At 38.0% G+C, this 21,417-nt stretch overlaps 1 protein-coding gene across 4 annotated transcripts; it reads left to right on the forward strand.

The window, feature by feature from the left end:
* The first annotated feature begins 1,625 nt into the window (after positions 1-1,625).
* Lkr (Leucokinin receptor) lies at positions 1,626-20,617 on the forward strand. Of its 4 annotated transcripts, XM_070285970.1 has the most exons (9): positions 1,626-1,977; positions 5,578-5,678; positions 13,480-13,726; positions 14,287-14,489; positions 16,583-16,731; positions 16,791-16,912; positions 16,990-17,216; positions 17,289-17,480; positions 19,159-20,617. In XM_070285970.1, exons 3-9 carry the CDS (start codon positions 13,654-13,656, stop codon positions 19,855-19,857), a joined length of 1,665 nt encoding a protein of 554 aa, XP_070142071.1. In that variant the 5' UTR covers positions 1,626-1,977; positions 5,578-5,678; positions 13,480-13,653; the 3' UTR covers positions 19,858-20,617. The 4 variants fall into 4 exon arrangements, with proteins under 4 accessions (XP_070142071.1, XP_017038274.1, XP_070142072.1 ...); XM_017182785.3 differs by lacking the exon at positions 5,578-5,678; XM_070285971.1 differs by lacking the exons at positions 1,626-1,977; positions 5,578-5,678 and adding an exon at positions 8,347-8,470.
* The last annotated feature ends 800 nt before the right edge of the window (positions 20,618-21,417 follow it).

A 21,417-nucleotide genomic window follows, 5' to 3' on the forward strand; every position in this document is an offset into this window, starting at 1 on the left:
AATTGATTACAAATGAAATGGAAAACTGTACTGGAAAATGGTAATAAAATTGAAAGGAAATTTGCATTTCTCTCAATTTAAATTCTCTTTATAACAACATTTATTTTCATACAATATTAAAGCCAGGCTTGGAGTTTTCTTTCCTTTGAACTTTTGTTTGGAAATCTTGTTAGGCGGCTTCACCTTTAACCTCTGACATCGATAGGTCTTTGGTATCTTGTCTCAATCTCATGTCGTCTGGGACTGAGGCTGACAAACCTCATTTGCTTCGGGCCCGTCTGTCTATCTGTGCCACAATCGGTGCTCGTTTAGGGCCCCAAAAGGTGGGTCAATGATGGACATTGTCTTGCATGTGTCTGCCATGATGAGTTTTTGTTCTTAAATTAAATTTGTCCGGCTTTGGGAGCATGTTTTGGCTTTGCTGAAAATGAGCAACACATTTGCAGCATTTGTTTTGTGCACAAATCTTGATGGATTTATAGTCACTTGGTAGATAAAGGTATTACCTCAATTGATTAGGACTATCTTTAGATTAAAAAAGACAATATTTTCTTATCTAATCAAAATCCAATCTAGTGTAACATTTAAAAGCCTATTTATTTGTAAGGGAAAGGGGGCTTTATCAGGCTTGTCTTTTATTTTTTAAATATATTTGTGTGTAGTTTTTTAAAGAAATCAAGCAATTAGGGTGTTTCCTAGCCCTGATATTGCGATAAATCTTATAAAGATAAGAAGGAAAATGATTAGTCATAGGAATAAAATAAGGGGAATTTCCAAAAGTAAGTTCTAATTTCGAAAAACTATTTGAAATACCTCAAAACTCTATGTTCCCAAACCAACTAATTTCTTCCTTCATAAACAAGTTACTTACTTCCATTATTATCTCGTTTAACCACCCATTAACTTTCCTCAGTTGTAATTGTTTTGTTTGCCCGTCGAAAACAAATTAAACGTTTAATGCCAAGTAGTTGTTGGCCCAACAACTAACAATAAGCCAAAAGGTGTCTCTGTCTGGCAGAGATAAAGTTGGAAGGGAAATCCACTTAATTCATTATTAAATGGTAATTACCGATTCAACAGTTTATATACAAGTACCGCCTAAACTTTCACTTATCTGTATCAATTTAGCTGAGGGGGAGGCCATATAATATTTGTTGGATTTTTATTATTATTTCGAGGTGGGTAATCAGTAAACAAATATGCGAGTAAACGACGAAGGCAAGAAAAAAGCAAGTGAAACAGTCGAGACACGCCCAGCAGACTCCCAGGCGAATTGGACTTTTTTGATTTTATTGATTTATATTAACAACCCCGAAGAAAAACAGTCAAATTGATTAAGATTTCTTTGGGGCTGCACCTGAGTTTTTGGCCGTGTCACCCACAAGACCGCCGCCCACTCTGACGTATGCGTATTCCTCGAGATAAAAAAATATACAATATAAAAAATGTGTAAAAAAACACCCAATTGGGTGTGTGCGTGCGCCTGCCTCCCTTTGTATCTGTGTGTGTGTGTCTTTGTGTGTCTGTATGGGAATCAATAGAAGCCGGCACAAAAATTAACAGGCTGCGAGCTCCTACAGCCATCAGTTGGCTCCGTGAGCTTTTATCGTGCGGTTGTGGCTCGCGATCGAAACTGTATCAAAAAAAATTAGACAAATATTTCGGGCTCAGCATACATGTTTTTCTTAAAAAAAATACAAAGCCACAGAGAGGTTTATGAAACATCCAAACCGTTATAAAATTCAATGCCAAGTGTGTGTTTATCTAAAAGTGTATATAAACACAGATAGAATTGTTGTTTGCTCACGGCTGCTGATTATGGCCGCGGAGTCAATAGCGAAATAACCATAGAGCTAATTGCATTGGACAGTGGCGGTCTCGGCAAATGAGAATTAATTAATTTATTACAGAAAAACAGGCATAAAAAGAACGCATTTAAATCCATCCGACATCGGAAAAGTAATTAATTTCAGCGGGGTAAGTTTTCAGAGAAAATCATTTCTCTATATGATCAAATGGATGGATGATTTCCGTTGTTCAAAAAATGGTTAAAAATTCATTATCATTGCAATTAAGAGCATTAAATGCACACTCGGCCGGCATATTAAATAGCATATATGTAAATAACTCATTCGATCTGAGCTCTCGCCTCAGTAAACAAATAAAAAATCTATTAAAACCACATACACTCCAGCTATTTGTTTGGCAATTGAGCAATTTAAACGTTCTCCCGGTCGACTAGTACATAAATTCATCAATGAATTTTTAGCATTCAATAGATTGGCATCACGAGCAGCAATAAATACAATTCGTTGAATACAAAATATATTTTGTTTACTGGCGTTAGTCAAACACTTTGCTTTGTGCAATGCATCAGAAAACCTCAATTCAAACGATGCAAGAAATTTCGGTTGCGGTTGGAAAAAGTAAAAGAAATTATCTCGAATAAATATTTAAGCTTTACACAGACCACAGGGGGAGATATTTACAAACAAAAGGGAGGAGAAAAATCTTAATTGAATATACAATTTCTTTGCTATTTAAAGTCCATGCCAGAAGCTGACAAAATGTTTCCCTCTGGGAGTTCAGACACAATCCTTTTTCTGCCCGTAATGGTCGAGCTCATCATTGAGCAACTCAGATGTCGGATAACAAGAATGTTGAGTCAGCTTCAAAAGCTGTCTGATTGTGAGTTCCTGGTAGCCGTGTTACCCAAGAGTCCGGCTGCCAGGAAAGCTCTTCCGTTTTAATCTTTTATCTTAAATTTTCCGACATATATTTTCAACCCGTTTTTTCAGTCTTCAACGAAAGTAACCTTTGTTGCTGTGAAGTACCAGGGAATTTCAATTAGAGGTGTGGGTGTTGTTACAGGTGCGACACGAATAGCCTTGACTGGGAAATTAGCTGGCGACAAAGGCAAATAATAAACAGAATGCCAGGATCTCTCTCTACCTGCTTCCTGAAAAGAACAAAATTAAGACGAAAGAGGAATAATAATTACAAAGTATGAATGTGGGCAGACAGCCTTCTGCATTTTATATATTTTTTTTTATTTGTCTGTCAAGGGTTAAGCTCTACTGTAAATTTTAAGAAGACAAACAAACCTGAAATATCCAAAAATGGAGGTGAGAGAACACAATGAACAAATGGCCTTTTCCTGTTCTGTTTGTGTTCGTCGTTTGTTCCCTGTTTAGCTTAACAAAATGAAGAAATATCGCCAACTTTCTAAAGCTCCTTTTCCAGCAAAAAAACTCTCTCTCGCCCATTGTTTGGCCTTTTAACCCCCTTTGGAATTTATCTTTTAATTGCTAAACCACTAATTACTAACGATAATGACGATGATGGCCCTGTTTTGCGGCCAAAGTGTTTGATTAAATGTATTTATCTCAGGTTGGCTTCTGTTTTTTCCCCATCCCATACCCTGCAGCCTGTCTGGATATCGCATAACCAAATTAATTACAGTATCCTTCGAGCTTTAAAGGTCGGTCTGAGAAATAATTTTACCCTTTTCCCCATAATTTACAGAGTTTATTAATTTCATATTTTAATTATGGCAGAAAGTCATGAAATTGCCAGGGGGCGTTGCTTTAATTTAACGCATTATTTAATGGATTCTTTCATAGTCTACTTAAGAGCGTGTCCAAGCGGGGTTTCCTCTTAAAAAAGCGACTTAACAGCTCTCACTTTTTCCCACGAGCTTTGTACTCCTTGACGTAACAGCAAAAAATCATTAAAAAAAGTAGATTTCTACGATTCCAGTTCCTTTGATGGGTTTTTCTTGGTATTTCATTCGTTCCTTTACTTATTCTCCACGACATTGTTCAGATATTACCGATATTGTTATTTCTTCCCCTCCAGCCAAAAGGACGTTGTCATTTAAAAAAATCCTCGCAGACCCGTTCATCAGTTGATAATGCTCTTGCAATGCTCCGGCAGGTTGGCTGCGTTTAATTGGACTCCTGGGAGGGGGATTGCTCATCTCGGTTGGCTTTGTTGTTTCACCTTTCCTTTCTTTTCAGTGTCTTGCCTTTCTGGGGAACCATTGTTTGGCAGAAAAGGTCAAGGAACAGTTGGAATTTGTAATGGCAAATTGTATTAGCGACGAATGCCTGCTCAAAAATTAGCCCAACTTGTGCAGAGGGAATTCAATTGAATCGACTGCGAGTCAAGATTGTTGCAAGGTTCACTGAACGAGTGGCAGATGCTTTGGGTAATTAAAGAGTTGCCTCTGTTTCAAGATATGTGAAGGGGGGCTTAGTTGAGGGTTTAAGGAACTTTCAAGGGCGTCGGGTTTAAACAAAAGTACAGGGAACTCTCAAGGGGCTGCAGCAGCTTTGAGGATCTCAACCACTTAAACTTTTCTAAATAAATTAGTGTAATTTAAGGGCAAATATTTTGCAGCGTCCAAGTTGAAGTTGAAAAGTTTTAATCAGTTAAACGTTGTGGCAATATTGATCTCGGCTTGAAAGTACTTACTGACTTGCCACAAAACTGTTTAGAGAAACAAAAACATTTTTAAAGGGTGTCTGAAGTATGCAAGGTAGGAACTATATTTAACAGCACTTTCTTGTTTAATAATGTGTATAGAAACATTTTAAATATTTGTCTTGTTTATTGTAATTGGAATACCTGAATTAATTTGCAAACATCGGTTTTTTGTATTCTTAGGTATACCGCGGAACCTGTAGGTGATGGAATATAATTTTGTATGGGACTTTTACTCAGGAGCACCCAAATATCATGGAAAACTTGAAATGGTTCGTGGAAATTTCACAAAGTTTAATTTTGTGTTCCTGTGTAATCAAATTTCTGTTTCATTACTAAAGAATAAATCCTATATTTTCGCCATGAGTAAACCTGAAAGATTGCCCCTTTTTTGTGAATTTGATTTTTCACATTTTTCGCTCAAGTGTTTTGTATCTATCAACAGGCTTCTGTTTACCGTTTGTCAAAGTCCTGTATGCTCCTGCCAACACGCACTCAGCCACGTAAATATTTCTACTTGTTTTCTCTCGCTTGTTGACTTTTATTGGAAAAATGCCATTTTTCGCTTTCTGTTTTTCGTTTTATTTAAGCGCTTTCAGAGAGCGGGAAGGGTTCGAGTCCTTCTCATCCTTCGTGTCCTGCCTTCTCGTTCCCTGCCAACGCGCTGAGGTCGAGGCTAATGCAAATTTACCATCCTCCACCAGCGCAGAGTCTCCTTCACTTAAAAATGTCTACAGATTGTAATATAGCAATTAAGTGCAAATCTTTGACATTTTTGTGCCGGGGATAAAATGTTTTCATTGTCAGCAGAAGTTGATTCCTCCTCGTGTTCTTTCTGCATAAGTATTTCTATTTTTTTTTTTAGTGGCTTGGAAATCACTGTGGGCGGGGGAGATTGTTCTCAATTTAAAGCAAACTTTTACTTAAATCCTTCTTGTGACGTCTTTTCTTGATAAGCAACAGACACGTGCACTTTGCAATCTGAATACATTATGAAAGCACAAACACAAGCCGAGGTAGGCCAATCGAAAACAGAATTATAAATACATGCTTCAAGTTAGAGTGAAATATTAATAATGATAAATATGTCAGTTGCCAGGGCATTGATGGACAGCATAATGGAATCAATTTAAATGGGCCCAAGAAGGTCAGAGTTTATTGAATTTGAGAGGCAGGAAAATAAAACCACTGAGGTGAGTAATAATTATATAAAGACTAAATTAAATAAAAGCTCTTAAAATAAACTCGTTATTTACAATATCTTAATCATTTTCTAATTAGTAAAGTGATTCAATTGCATTGGTATCTAAACACTTAATTACCACTTGGCTTATCCAATATTTATGGCTGCCCAAATTAGGCCAACCAGCTGACCCAAGATTTATGTTAGATATCCCCAACAATTGTCATTAAGGACATGATTTGCTGGATAGTAAGGCGTCCATCAGGTCTAGACGCCACGAGCTGAGTTCTATTAATATTTATAGCATTTGGACGGCAATTAGTTGCATTGAATATTTATATTGTGGCGGTTTATTCGGCCAACGCAAGAAACTGACAATGGACGGTGAAATTTGTTTTCTGCCTGTCTGGATTGTGGCTGGGATTGTGCCCGGAGACGAAACCTTCTCTTTGCCACTGTGAGATGTCCGATTAGATATGGGACGTCCTCTCTGGCTTTCATGCAAAGAAAGAAAACGTGCAAATGGGGTTTCGTCGCCTTTTTGTGCCATTTATGTGCATTTAAATGTGCTGATTAACTTGATTTAGGTTCATCGTAAAGCCAGTGCAGTCCCTTCCACGGGTGACTGCTCCAGAAGAGTGCCATGAACTGTGAGCTGGCGAAATTAGATGCACTTCAATTGCTTTGCCGATTGCCAAGTGATGCAGGTAATGTGTGCCCGATATGCAAATCGTCTGAGTCAACATCTTCGACTTACAGCTATGACATTCCATTTAACCCTTCAAGGATGTAAGTCTTCAATTAATTAAGATGTAATGGAATTCAAAGCTTATCTTGCATGTTGAATATTTCCCAAAGATATGAAATTTCAATTGAATATTCTCCTGGGCATGTGATTGGCATATTTGTGTATTTTCAAATTATCCTTACGCATTCTTGGAATCCGTTTCAATTGAAATGTGCCCCATGCCACTCGTCCAGAGTGGGCAGTCTGTGGAGTGCGCGTGGCAGTCTCGTGCTGAGTGGGTGTGAAGTGAAATCAATTTGTGTGTATAGGCTCAAATATGTTTCAATCTCATAAGGACACTTCAACGGAAACAGTTATGGCCATTTTGCACCTGTCAAATGGAAATTTCATCTGCTTCAAATCAATCAACAAAAAAAGGATGAATTTTAATGCCTCAGGCCAGACATAGACATTGCAATCAAATTTGAATGTATTTTATGATTGAATTCAGATTAGCAGAGTTAGTAGAATGCTCTTTATTTTACTTATATTTTCTATAATTTTAACATGTCTGAATAGAATTTTCAAATATTTCTTAAAATTTTTAGCTGTATGAAAAGTAATGTTATGCATTCTTGTCTGGATTTTCTTGTACTTTTTGTAGGAAACCATAAGCTTTTCTTCTTTTTATTCAGAAGCTCCAACTTTACACAATTTAATTAAAGAAAACATGTCCTTTTTTAAAGGGTTTTACATTTTAATGAGTTGCGAGAAAACGTGATCTGCTTGAGAAATATATAAACCAGGACCACAACCGAAAAAGGCATAGCACACGTGTTGAAAATTTAAGCAAAGTATGTGCCACACCTTTCATCATCCAGTTTATTTAATATTTAATATTTAAGCTTACATTTCCGCAAAGTCTAGGCATAAGCCAAGGCATTTCCGGGCCGGAGAGTTAATTGCCTTCAAATATATTTTAGATTTCCGTGACATGATTTTTGTGCTCTCCCGCTGATGACATCAATCAGTGGGAATTACTTTGCCTTGTGTGTGAAAGAGCACTTTTCAGCTTATCTGTTTTCAATTTCCGCCACATTTTCCACAAAATTTGCATATGTTCAGACAGGAGGTATACAAAAAATAAGAGAATGGTACAAATTTTTGTGGTATTTTGCCTCCTTTTACTCACCGGTGGATGTGTAATTTAATTCCCATTCAGAAAACGCGAGCATGCCACAAAAGGTGTACATAGTATAGTAGATACGTGGGCAAATCCGACTGTGTTCAGCCATTCGGATTTAGCGAGCTTCTTGTGGGCGATGCGAAGGTGTCGGAAAACGTTAAAGCTGATGACATGGAAATGCGGCTGATAAGTGGAAAAATCCAAGGGAAAAGCCTCGCTAATATTGGCGGCGACTTGTATATAGCAAACTCTCTTTAATTGCTTATTACTTTTCTTGCTAATTTTTCACTTAGCCTCATCAGCATAAACTTGCCGACGGAATGGAAATGAGCCTCATAAATTTATACAACTTGCAACAGTTACTCTTTCTTTTATATATTCCCTTTTTATGTTTTATTTTCGGCAACTTTAAGGGTCCTTTGGCTGAACCTGTTCGATGGCCAACAGGTTTGAAGTGCAACTTGTTGTGTTTTGAGTGTGTCAAGAGCCACGACTTGAGTTTTCCTTTTGATTTTCCGGCCATCGCCCGAAGTTCGGGCTTGGTGCTCGGCTCCATTTTGCCAACGGTTCAACAGTTGTTCCGGCCGAAGACGAACCTGCTGCCAACAGTTGATAACTGAAACTCGGGCGGCAAGGATGCTTGGCTAAGTACTCGAAAAGTGAATCGGATTCGGAATCGACAACGATATCCTGTGAATATTACGCGAATGCTCGTAGTAAGAAGGGACTTTATTGACACGCATTTAATTAGATTTTCACACGGCAAAGTTTATTGCGGCCCAGGGCAAAGTGAACTTAAATGAAACTATATTAATACTCATTTAACTGGAAACTGGTTGGGTGCCGGAAGAGAGCTTGCACAGCTCTCGGGTTCGCACAGCACCTGCGGGTAACATTCACATTTATTACAATTACATTTAATGCCGTAAAATGTGTGCCAAAAAGTGTGCCACCTATTTTGGGACTTTCCTTTTGCTTATTTTGTGTTAGGTTTATATCAGATTATGGTTTCTTTCGCAGATTAACGCTTGACGGTGGCAAAAATTATTTAATAAAATGTTGAAGAAATTTAAAATTGTGCTAATGAAGTGACTTTGAGAGTTTGAAGTTCAGGCACGAAAACTTCTAATTAAGATTCTAATAATAGTGCTAAGAAAAGGGAATCAAATATTTGCTTAATTGAATAAAATTAGTGAGTTGAAGTGTTAGTTATTTATACAGAGAACAATTGTTGGTTCATATATAGAATATGTTATTAAAAAATCAATAAATCAAAAGTGATAGAAACGAACTATAAAATCAGTAGGGTTTCATCTAAGTTATTATTCGTAATTATTATTTATATAATTCTAGAAATATTACCGAAGATTGTAAAACAATTTCACACCCAAGTTAGGCCATAAAGTTATAATTAACAAGGAACAACTTTATTCAAGGTTTTTAATTTTAATGAGTAAACGGTTTAATGCCTCTCAAAAGCTCTGTCTACAAATTACAAATGCCCACAGAGGTCATGACCCACTCAATGGGTGTCACCTCCATGGTGTTTTTTTTTACGAGCCACGTGTTTCGGGTGGCAGGATACCTGGGGGCATGTTTTTTGATGGCATCCTTGCCTGCGTAATGCGCAATTAAATGGTGAGCCCGCTAACAAAAGGCAATCGGTGGTCAGTTATAATTTTGTTATTCATTTTAAAAAGATTTTTTGGGGACGGCTAATTCGGCTGGACAGACAAAAGGGCGTTCAAAATTGGCAGGATATGGCGCAAACAATGTCAAAGGAGCGGCGACCATAATGGCAGGCACTTAACATGGTCCTTTTGATGGACACTCCTGGGAAGGATGGCCGAAAGCGGAGCCCGTCAACTGAAAGGAGAGGCGGTTAAATGAGCTGTGCCAGAGTTCATGGGGGATGCCAGTGGCAAGGACTCAACTCGAACGGAATACTTAATGCGGGACAATCCTTTTTGGTCAGCGATTGTGGCGGGGCAAAACATTTTATCTTGCTCGACGCAAATTAGTAAGCTGACTAAAAACACTTACCTGTCCCCCGGGGCATTACATTTAATGAATTTTTAATTGATTCGCCTTTGAGTCCTGACGCCGGCGTCTAATTCCCAAGTGGCCATCAATTTGCAATCGAGTGAAAGGAGGGCAAATTTAATTTGAAAATGTCGTGCAATTGGAAAGTTGGCTTAAATAAGCAAAGTTCAAGTCTGGCCAGAAGATAAGTAGCAAAATAATTGTTTTAAGGGAGCGGGGTAAGTACAGTTTTTTTGGAACAGTTGTCAGGGGTTAAGTCTGCATTCTGTGACATTTAATTGAGCCTCTCTCAAATATATTTCACCATCTTTGACACACTTAACTGTAGCTGTAACAATCTTAATTACAATCCTCGCTCAGCCAAGTGATTATTTATTAAAATCAAGACTAGACACTGCCGAAAATATGTGTGTGTGTCCCAAAAGACCAATCAAACCAGAAGCTGTAAACACATGCTGTCTAAGTTCGGGCTTAAGACCAAAGTCCGATGGCATTGTAAACAAAGGACTCTTTACACACATGACCCCCGAAAATTACATGCTCAATTCTTAAGCTTTTTGCTGGTCCCTTTACCTAACCCATGTGTCCAAATAAAATAAAGCTAAGAACCAAAAAGACCGAAGTTTCGTATACCCTTTTGTGGCGAAGAATTTCAACATTAACTTAAGTCTGTAGTTTATTTTTTAATTAATAATAATGTAAATAAATAATGATAGTTTTCAAAGGAATTAAATTTATTAAAATAAATAAATTTATAGAAAATACCTCCTTTCCTTTATTTGCATAAGAAATATATATGTTTTTCTCAGAAAAATCCAACTTTAATTTTTTTTTTTCACAACAAAGTTGAAGGAAAATTGTTAATACCCTTAGAAAGGGCCACAAAATCAACAACAAAAAAAGTGCGGCCTACAGTTGCGCTTTTATTGGACATGTTGTCTTTTCATTTCGTTTTTTCATTATATCAGCGGTGCCTTTGGTGGGCGATGGTATAAGCCTTGCCATAATGTGGCTCTTGTTGCTGGGCTTATGTGTCGTATGCGTAACGCTGGATGTTCTCTTTTTTTTTGTATTGAACGGGCAGGGCCGTGGGAACAACAATTCCATATCACAATGTTGCCAACTGACTCTCGGCGCTGCGAATGCGATGATACACGTTGCTATCCAATATGAATTTTCACTTTGATGTCCTGCGCCCCACTGACGCTCTAATAGGATACACTTTTAATAATATTCGCTGCTTGAACAGCACATTCTTCATTCAAAAATTTGTTATTCAACTCTGTGAATTTTCAGGAAAATTCCCTCCACTCGCGCGCGCACACGTGTAGGCCTCCGTGCACTTGTTTGGGTGAAGTCAAATGTCTGTAAATTTCACAAATTAATGGTTAGGACCTGGGCGACATGAATCCCTGTTGCTTTGTTCTCAAGTGGGTTTCAAGTGTGTTTCATGGGAAATCTACAGCAGCACTTTTCACGCCGGCTGGAGTTTTTCCCCGCAAAAAATATACAGGCAGAGAAAAGCCTTATAAATACAGGATTACAATTTCAAAGGCGGTGGGAAAACATTTTAGAAAGAAAAGAAAAGAAAAGGATAAGCGGGGTTTTTGAAATGAATAAAAGAATGATTGATTTTGAAAGGAAGCCAATTGTTTGTGGTATAAGAATTATAATTATTTCTTTATTTAATACTTACATTTTAATAATAATAATAGAAGGCATATCCTGAGCCTCGTTTTTCCTCTCTGTGCTCTGCTTCAAAGGACCGGCCCAAACACATACCCCACATATACGCCAGCTTAATGACCCGAAAATCTTTTGGCTCTCAATTAGTTGACCATCAAATTTCAAGGACGACAAGGGAGGGGGACACGAAAATAAAGAGAGACTCTCCTTTTGACGTTAATTAGAAAATCTCGACGTCTCGCTTGGCCAGACTAATTGCACTCTCTGTAAGCATAAATGGATCCGACAGTTTTCCCGATTTTTCCCCAGAGACTTGCCATTGAAAAATTGTATACGATTTTTCAAAACAGCTTTAAGCGAATTTTTGCATGGCACCCACACAAAAACCACTTTCTCGCTTGGCCTTGACAGCGTTGAACTCCTAGAGCCTGATGGAGCGCCAACTAAATGAGTGAGCTGCGGTGGCGGTGGCAACACACAGACATTGTACAAGCCTTTCAATGGAAATTTTCAGCAATAAAAAACCCCCGGCTAGTTTTCACTCGGAAAATCGTATTAGGGACCTAAGCTGGCGCATTATCTGCAGCTTCATGGGTCTAATTTTAGGCTTTTAGGGTTCGCAGTTGAAGAGGCTTAGAGAGCAAGGCTAATTTAAAGAAAAAGGCCACTCTGAATTGGTATTTCCATCGAATGCCGCCCATAATACCTGTGAAAATATGCGTGCACATATGCTGGGCGTAACAAAAGCCACTTTACGAGGGGAAAAAGGACCTGGTCTGGGCAAGGAACTTTAATAGTTTCGTTCAGAAAAATTGTTTGGGAAAATAAACTAAAGACATAAAGTGCCTGTGGTAAATTGCTAAACGGTACACGTTATGGCAACTTTGGACGGTGAAATATTAAACTTTACTTTTGCATATTTTTCATGGTTAAAAGTTATAATTTAATATATTCAAGAATGCTTTTGATATTTTCCTTAAAATGTTTAGGAACCATAAAATATAAATATTATTTGTGTAAGTTTCTAGGAGGAAAAGTTAAAGATTGTTAAGGAACTTTGTTTACATACTGAAAAATTAAATTTGGGAAAATGTAATATACATTTTAAACCCAATAAAAACATTTTCTACTTATAGTGTTTTAGTAAAAGGTAAATAGTATTGATTAAACATAATCTATAAAAGTAAACTCTGTCTGAAGTTTTATTATAAAAACCAACTTAAACATCCATCAATAACCAAATCGTTTGGCAATTAAATAAACATTAAGTTGCCCAATAAATTAACAAGTCGACAGTGTTTACACTATGGAATAGAAATTAACAAGTCGCCGCAATGTTAACAATCCGATAAATGGCCAATTAACCCAACTAAGAGACTTGTTTCCAGTGTTCAGAGTTTATTTTAAAAGGAGTCACCCTCATGTTTAAAATGCCAACATGCGTTGGCGTCACTTTCCAAAGAAAACAGGAAAATATTATTTTCGGGAAACTGTTTTCATTACAAGAAATAGAACTAGAAACATTATTCGGTGGCCATTGCCCAGGGTCAGTAAACTGGAAGAGCAGCAACTTGGTGCTGCAGTTTCAATTATACAAAACAAACGTTCCATATGCGAAAGCCGACAGGTGATTCCACCTGATCCATTTTTCATGTCCACCCACTGAAAACTGTAAGTTTCCTTGTTGGGAGATTGCTTGTTTGGCTTCTGAAACTTGTTTTCTTGTTAGCTCTCGTTTCATTTGTTTTACGAGTTTTCTGCATATTTGATTTACTTCAACCACTGAAAATCTGGCAGCTGACTTTTCATCAATTTTCCTGTAAAACAAGAGGATTTAGAAAATACTACGTGTGATAGAAGTTAGGTTTGTGCAAAAACAAGGTTTTTTAATAATATTTTTGTTAGATATTTCCAATATAAAATTATGTTTGCATACGAAATTTGTTTTTCTAAGAGAATTAGCCTGTGAAAACAGACAGGTGCACTTGCTTAGTTTCCTTTTGCATACATTAAATCAAAAATCAAATCAAAGAGGTCTATAAGTTACCAAATCCTCGCATAAATTAAAAAGAATGTATATAAAATTTATCCCAGATTTAAAATTTTAAGCTCAGTGTTTTCCCACAACTTGAAATGAATGTGTGGCATTTATCTTTCTCTCGTTTTTAGATTGCAATGAAGCGAAAATGCCCCTGAAGATGCATTGCAGCTCGTAAATAAAACCAAAGGTCGAACCAAAATACAAGATCTAGCAACGGAGAAGTTACTCCTTTTGGGAATATCATCATTCTCATTAGGAAACCAAACCAAAGGAAACCAAAAACAAAACAAAAACTTAGTGCCATGGCCACGAACCTAATCGAGGAGGAATCGCGCGTCGACTTTTTACCCGGAGCCGAGGAGGAAGCGGAATTCGGTAAGCACTGCTTTAATCCCTTTCAGCCTCTGGGGACACGTCTTATAGTCGACTGGATTAATACGACTTGACGTATCATCAATCAAAACATTGACAAGTTTGTTTTCGTTTTGACAGTTAGCCGTTAGTTCTTTTGATCCTGCATCATTCATGAGCTCCTTGTGGAGTAGATAAAAGAGCATCGCCTGGTCACTAAAATCGAATGAATTTGGGATGAGAGCAACCAGTGACCCATGGAACTACTGGGGGAAATGCTAATGAGAACGCACTGCCTCTGGCTGGTCTATCAATATTTCATCTAAAACTTGGATGTATAAACTTCTGGCTGCCATTATAAATCCAATTCAATTTCCTTGACGTTTAGCACTCAACGGGAATGCCACTGACACTGACTGACAACTGACACCTGAATTAATCTGCCACTGTCAGGTTAGCGACAATTCTGAAAATTCAACACTGAAACTAATTGTACCTTAAATGCAGGGATTTTATTTTATTAGAATTTATTTGTTTAACATTTTTTTCACGTAATTTTCTATTTAATTTAATTTTTTTTGCAGAGCGCTTGTATGCAGCCCCCGCTGAGATTGTGGCCCTGCTGTCCATCTTTTATGGTGGCATCAGCATTGTGGCTGTCATCGGCAACACGCTGGTCATCTGGGTGGTGGCCACCACCAGACAGATGCGCACGGTGACCAATATGTATATAGCCAATTTGGCCTTTGCCGACGTCATCATTGGCCTGTTCTGCATACCATTTCAGGTGAGTGGTGCTCATGATGCTTAATGGAATTAATGAAGAAGAACCTTGGTCAACAAGCAATAGGAAAAATTGCATCTTTATATATTTATAAGAATTAATTTAAAGTATATTTCTCAACATTAACATTTTTTCGCCTACTGTAAGTAAGCTTCTTTATCTTCGCCTTTAAATAACTAAATTAAACATTTAGCATAAGCCTTGCTGAGTATCTTAATGGATATCGATTGCTGCTTTAAATAAATTTTAACTGAGAACCTTTACTATATAAACTCAATTTCCAATCATATAAAGGAATCTTAGTATTTGTAAACTAGTGTCATTAGGTTTTTATTCATAACATTGCGCATACGCACTGTGGACCAGCTAAATTGATTTCGATTTAAATGATTTTCAAACGCGGCACTGTTGACACTTTGTATGCATAAATCACACAAGCCGCATCGACATTAGCATTAGTTTTCACTTATTTTCGCCATAACATGGATAGATAGATAGTCGCTTTATGGACAGCAACACGGGGCAGGGCGCAGACACATCAATTTCGGTATAATCCAGCATCAATTTAATTTCCGGACGGTGGAGAAGCGCCATGTTTGGAATTAGAAAATTGGCACAGCCTCCTCATCCGCCCTTTTTTTTGGGTGTTGGCAATGGAATATTAGCTACTTGAAATTTTAATGCGATTGTCGGTTTATGTGTTAATGGGATTAGTATTCCATATAAGCCAGCGAAAATAAAGTGCTAAAAGCCAACTGAACAATTTTCTCGCCCAATCTATAACGTGCTTACCTCTCCTTTTCTGGCGGCAGCAATTGAAATCTCATTAAATTTGTATGTGATACTGGGAAATTATATTTGAATAGACAATAGCCATTGGCATTTATTGCTTTTCTAGTGTTATTGCAGGGAAAATGAGAATGAAAGTAAAGGTAAACGTACAAAATGCAAAACAAATGTAAAATTTGAAAATTAATATTATTTTTGTCTGCTTTTGCTTACCTTTTCCTAAGGAATTGTGTACTTTTAATTAAAGTTATAATAAAGTTATAAAGGTGAAACTTGAAGTTTTTAAATTGTGAAAATTGTGGGGAGTTAACAAAAAAAGGTTCTAATAATAAAAAGAACACTTATCTCTTAGGTAATTCTCTTTAAATAATTAGCAGGCTTGTTTATTTCAAGCGCTTTAATCACTTTGAACTTTGAACTTGACCCTCAGTCTGCTTGCCAAACTTCATTTGCCGCACTTAATTTATATTAATTCCGCAATCAAACAGAACTTTGGCTCTGTCACAGCCATCATGGAAGTGTCATCAATAAGCTGGCGAGAAAATTGCAATTTGCGGTGTCCCTTGAGAAGGGGAAAGCGCGTGCCTCAAATATCCGCAGCAACCGCACACACGTACGCATCCACACGCCTCCACAATATTATATACACACTCCAAATACATATACACTTACTGGGAAAATCACAACCCAGCAACTGAGCGGAGATTTCAACAATTTATTTGACCAAGAATTGTTGGGACAGGGCCAAAAGGGGGGACAGCCCCGAAACAGCAGCAGATTCCTGTTGTTTGCGGTCCAGTGTCCATTAATGATGTTTGGCCATGTGACTTGAATGGGTCTACATTTGGGGCTTGATTTAATCATCGCACATCGCACCGACACGGGCACAAGGGGCCCTTTCTCCTTTATAGTTTACACTGAGGGATAAAAGTAAATTTAATATGTTAAATATGGTATAGAGAAAAAGGAGTCTAAGTATTTGATTTTCTTAAAAGATGCTTTGAAAAAATGTTTATTTTTTGTAAGGGAATTTTACAGGATTATAATAAGATCCTTTAATTAGTTCGTATAAAGTATTGGCTATTTTTCGGAGGCTAGTGAAAAAAGTAACTGTTGTTAAAGGACTTTTGTGATCTTAATAACATAAATGGTTTTTAAATATTTGATTTTACAATGATAAAGTCAGAAATGTGTAAAGGTTAAGCTGCGGTATACGCAGAAACCTAACTAATAACTTAAAGAATACAGTTACTATTATATGATGAACTTATCAACCTATAACTTACATATCTCATTTCCCTTTACAGTTCCAGGCTGCCCTGCTGCAGAGTTGGAATCTGCCTTGGTTCATGTGCAGCTTCTGTCCCTTTGTCCAGGCCCTCAGCGTCAATGTCTCGGTGTTCACGTTGACCGCCATTGCCATTGATCGGCATCGGGCCATCATTAATCCACTTAGGTAAGTTCTGAAAGGGAACCTGTAACCGGGAATCATTAAAAATCTGCTTACACATGCAGGGCACGTCCTACAAAGTTCATATCGAAGTTCATAATTGGCGGAATCTGGCTGCTGGCCCTGCTCTTCGCCGTGCCCTTTGCCATAGCCTTTCGGGTGGAGGAATTGACCGAGAGGTTCCGCGGTAAGTCTATCCGATTTGCATAGATTAAATGGCCGATGGATTTCAGCTTTTCGCTTTTCGCATTTCACATTACGCAGAGAACAATGAGACCTTCAATATGACGCGACCGTTCTGCATGAACAAGAACCTATCGGATGATCAACTGCAAACGTTCCGATACACGCTGGTCTTTGTGCAGTATCTGGTTCCCTTCTGTGTCATCAGCTTTGTCTACATCCAGATGGCGGTGCGCCTGTGGGGCACCCGGGCTCCGGGCAATGCCCAGGATTCACGGGACATAACGCTGCTGAAAAACAAGAAGAAGGTGAGTTGGGGGAATGGGATTGGGATACCAGTCTGACAACCGTTTAATTTCCTCTTTTGCCCCGCTCTGCAGGTCATAAAAATGCTGATTATCGTGGTCATTATCTTTGGCCTGTGCTGGCTGCCGCTGCAGCTCTATAATATTCTGTATGTGACGATTCCGGAAATCAACGACTACCATTTCATCAGCATCGTCTGGTTCTGCTGCGACTGGCTGGCCATGAGCAATAGCTGCTACAATCCCTTTATTTATGGCATCTACAACGTAAGTGGACCTGAATGGTGATGATGATGATGATTGTCCCGATTTGTTGTTTGCCGAGTGTCGGATTTGCATTTGGCCCCGTCTGGGCTTTTGATTGGTGTCCTCTGTTTCAAAGTTACAAGAGTCCACAGGGACTCGTTTAGGGGAGACGCCACTAAAAGGCTGCAGCACGACGAGTCCATAAAAAGGAAACTAAATTTAGCCAGGGAATAATGGCAATTGATGAGGGACAGAACCCAGCGACTAAGGCCGTTTTCTGTTAGTTTTTGGGGCGTGTAAATGTTGCCATTTGTGGACTTGGGGGACTTGGCAGGCAAATTTATTGGCATACGGTTGAAATACTTTAAAAAGGCAATGTGTTTTCCATCATAAGAGAAGGATAATGTTGATTTATTTATTATATTCTAATATATTTTGATAAATTATTATCCTTTCTTAAAAATAGAAGTGCCTGAAGCCATAATTTCTTAATAATTCAGCCAGTCAACCTTGAAATATTTGAACTTTCATTTATAATGATTTACTTTATTATCCTAAAAATAAACACATTTACTTCCTCATCGTTTTCCTCGCTCCATCAAATCAAATTTGAATGAAAAGGAAACTTTGCTTTGATAGAAAGGCTAATAGAGGCGCTCACAATCTCAAAAAGGCAGTCGAGCAGGGAAAATTCATTTCACTTAATTTCATTGCTTCGACTTCTTCAAATCGATTTCTCTGTTGATTTTTTCCCAATTTTGCTTTTCACTGATTTATTAGCATCCGCGGCTCTGTTCTTTCTTTTTATCCAAAAATAAATTCCAGCTTACTTGGCATCAAATTTACAATACAAATTTTCCAAACACCGAAAATAGCTGACAGACGAAAAAAAATACTTTGTCAAAGTTAATTAAAGGAGCGCTTCACTGTAGCCAATAAGCAAACACACCTACTGTCTGAGCCACAGGAATTGGGAGCCCGCAAAATGGAGCGAAATCCCACAAAAATCTTCGGCATGGCAAAGTGGCAAACCGAGAAAAGCGAGAAAAAACCCCTCGGCTGTTTGCTTTGACACTTAAATTGTCTGTAAAAGATAGATTGAGAGCGGCGAGATCTGCGAATGCTCGTAAACTTTTCCCTTTGGCCGTGATGTGCGTGAAAACTTTTGTCAACAAATATTCTATTTTACTGTCGGCAAAGACAAATGGCATTTGTCAGTGGAGGTGGTGCAAATCCTCCTAGCTCTTGTTCATTAGCCTAAGAGGGATGTCTTAGCCCCAGGCAGTGGGTTTGGCTCTTTCTTTTCCCATGAAATTTTTCCAAAGACTTTTCTTTTAATTAGCCCTAAAACTAAGGACTAAAAGTTTGATTTTGTTGAGAAAGGCAGAGGAAATTTCGAAAATAAAGGTTTAAATGTAAATATAAAAATAAATAAATATTTATAAAATTTTTAAAGAATATATTAATATATGTTATGGTAGTTAATAGATTTTTAAGTACTTCGGAATCCTCATATTTTATAGAAATAATGGTATTCAAAACAGGTGATTGTGCATTGAAAATCTGTACCTAAAATGCCAAGAACTATTTTTACGAGTCGTCCCTCCTGGTCTCCAGTTTCTCCCAGTATATCTTAGAATACTTTCCAAATATTTACACCTCTATCTAATTCTCCTGTTTTCTCTCTGTGTATTTGTAGGAAAAGTTTAAGAGGGAATTCAATAAACGCTTCGCTGCCTGTTTTTGCAAGTTTCAAACGAGCCTGGATGCCCACGAAAGGACCTTCTCGATGCACACACGTGCCAGCTCGATAAGGTCGACATATGCCAACTCTTCCATGCGAATTCGTAGTAATCTCTTTGGAGCAGCCCGCGGTGGTGGTCTCAACGGCAGCAGCGGCGGTGGCAAGACGGGTTTGCATTTGCCACGGGTACATGGAAGCACTGGTAGTGGCGGAACTTACAACGGCGGTCAGAACAACAATGGCCATGGGCTTCATCATCACCATCATCACCAGAGTGTGGTTACCTTTGCCGCTCCCGGCTCCTGTGTGGCTGTTGGTGGCGTTGGCCACACAGGCGTTTCGATGCCGCCCTGGCGTCGCAACAATTTCAAGCCCCTGCACCCCAATGTCATCGAGTGCGAAGACGATATGGCACTCATGGAGCTGCCATCGACAACGCCGCCCAGCGAGGAGATGGCCAGCACCACGGGAGTACAGCTGGCCCTGCTCAGCAGGGAGAACTCCAGCTGTATTTGCGAGCAGGAGTTTGGCAGCCAAACGGAGTGCGACGGCACCTGTATACTCAGCGAGGTGTCGCGTGTCCACCTGCCGGGATCGCAGGCCAAGGACAGGGAGCGGGAGGTGGTGGGCAAGTCCCTGTGGCAACCGCTCTAAGTTAATTTCCAGTAATTTAAGTTCTAGCCGTGTTCCACGGACACATTCCCGTTCGTTAATACGTAAGCCACTCGACAACCATTAGGTGTGTTTCTCCCCGAAGAAAACTCTGTGGAAATATTGATTTTTTTTTGTAAGGACATCAATGTATTTGTGGATTACGGCCACTTAAGCCATTTTCCACAGAAATATTTGGACCATTTCATATATGAATTCCCCTAAATTCCCTTAAATGCGAATGTGCCTCTGGAACCTGGCTATTAGCTCTGTGATTTCGTCTTAATGAAATGTGATTACAAATCCCCTGCAGAACGGTTTGTATTGATTGAGTGTGAATGCTGGTCGTGAGCCATGTACAGTATTATAATTAATTGTAACATCGAAGTGCGTTCCTTAAAGCACAATACGTAAATGTTTATTAAAACAAAACCCACACAACTTTGTCCACCATTTTGTTTGAACTCCATTAAAGTTCTTTCGAAGCCAAAATTCACCAAATCAAATAAAAAGCAAACAAAAAACTTAAAAAGCACCTGCAATCAATTAAGTAGCATTAAGCTAAATTATTTAAATAGTTGTATTAAAAAAATCCGATTATGTATTAAACACACAATCACATCCTAAAGTATGTATGGAAATGAAATGTACAATATTTGTCATGAAAAAAAAAAAAGAAAAAAACAGAAAGGCTAATTAATGTAATTATTATTGTATTAAATTACCAAAACGAATAAACATTTCGAGTCATTAAGCAAACCAACGTGCATGAGTGTATTTCTCTACTTTTAATTACAATTCAGCGCAATAATTATTGTTTATGCGTCAGCCATAAATTGTAAAAAAATTCAAATGGCTACCCACTTCCGCTTCGTGTTGTGGGATTTAAATTAAAGCGGAAGCTTTTTATTTAATACTAGCTCGGATTCCATTTTAAAGAAACTTTCCCATAAATCTGAGAATAAGTAGTTTGACTTGAAGAAAACTGAGAAAACCCTATTTTACTTGGAAAGATTTTCATTTAAGCGGGGACTCGAACCGGAAACGGGCCATTGAAAGCCCAAGATGGTCGAAAAGCTTTCAAGTTGCTTGCGGATTAAGCAAAGACATCGAAAAGCTTTAACCCTTAGAAGGTGTCGGTTGGTAAGGGAATTTTGAAGGGGTTTGAAAAATATCTTTTACTTTTAAAACAAGCTTTAAGACATTTTAAACTGACTTTGGGGAAGAAAGGTGAAAGCTTAAGTCACAGATACAAGATTTTTACCATTAGGTTATTGTTTGTGTTTGATTATAAACAATTAAAAGTATCCTAGGTTGTACAGGGTTATTTTTAAAGCTCATTTTTTAATTTAACAGATTTTAGAAATCAAGAAACAGGCAAGAATAATACTAATATGTAAGTTTATAAAGATTTGTTCATTACCTTAAAAAAGTTTGTCAAAATCTATTGTTTATTCAAGTTTGTACGTTTAAAATTTAAAACACGTTCCTTATTGAATTTGATGCTTTTTTTGGATTAGTTATGATATAAACTATATTTTTATAACAGGTTTTATAAAGTTT

The sequence above is a fragment of the Drosophila kikkawai genome, chromosome 3L, assembly GCF_030179895.1.
Source record: "Drosophila kikkawai strain 14028-0561.14 chromosome 3L, DkikHiC1v2, whole genome shotgun sequence".
In the NCBI taxonomy this organism is placed as follows: domain Eukaryota; kingdom Metazoa; phylum Arthropoda; class Insecta; order Diptera; family Drosophilidae; genus Drosophila; species Drosophila kikkawai.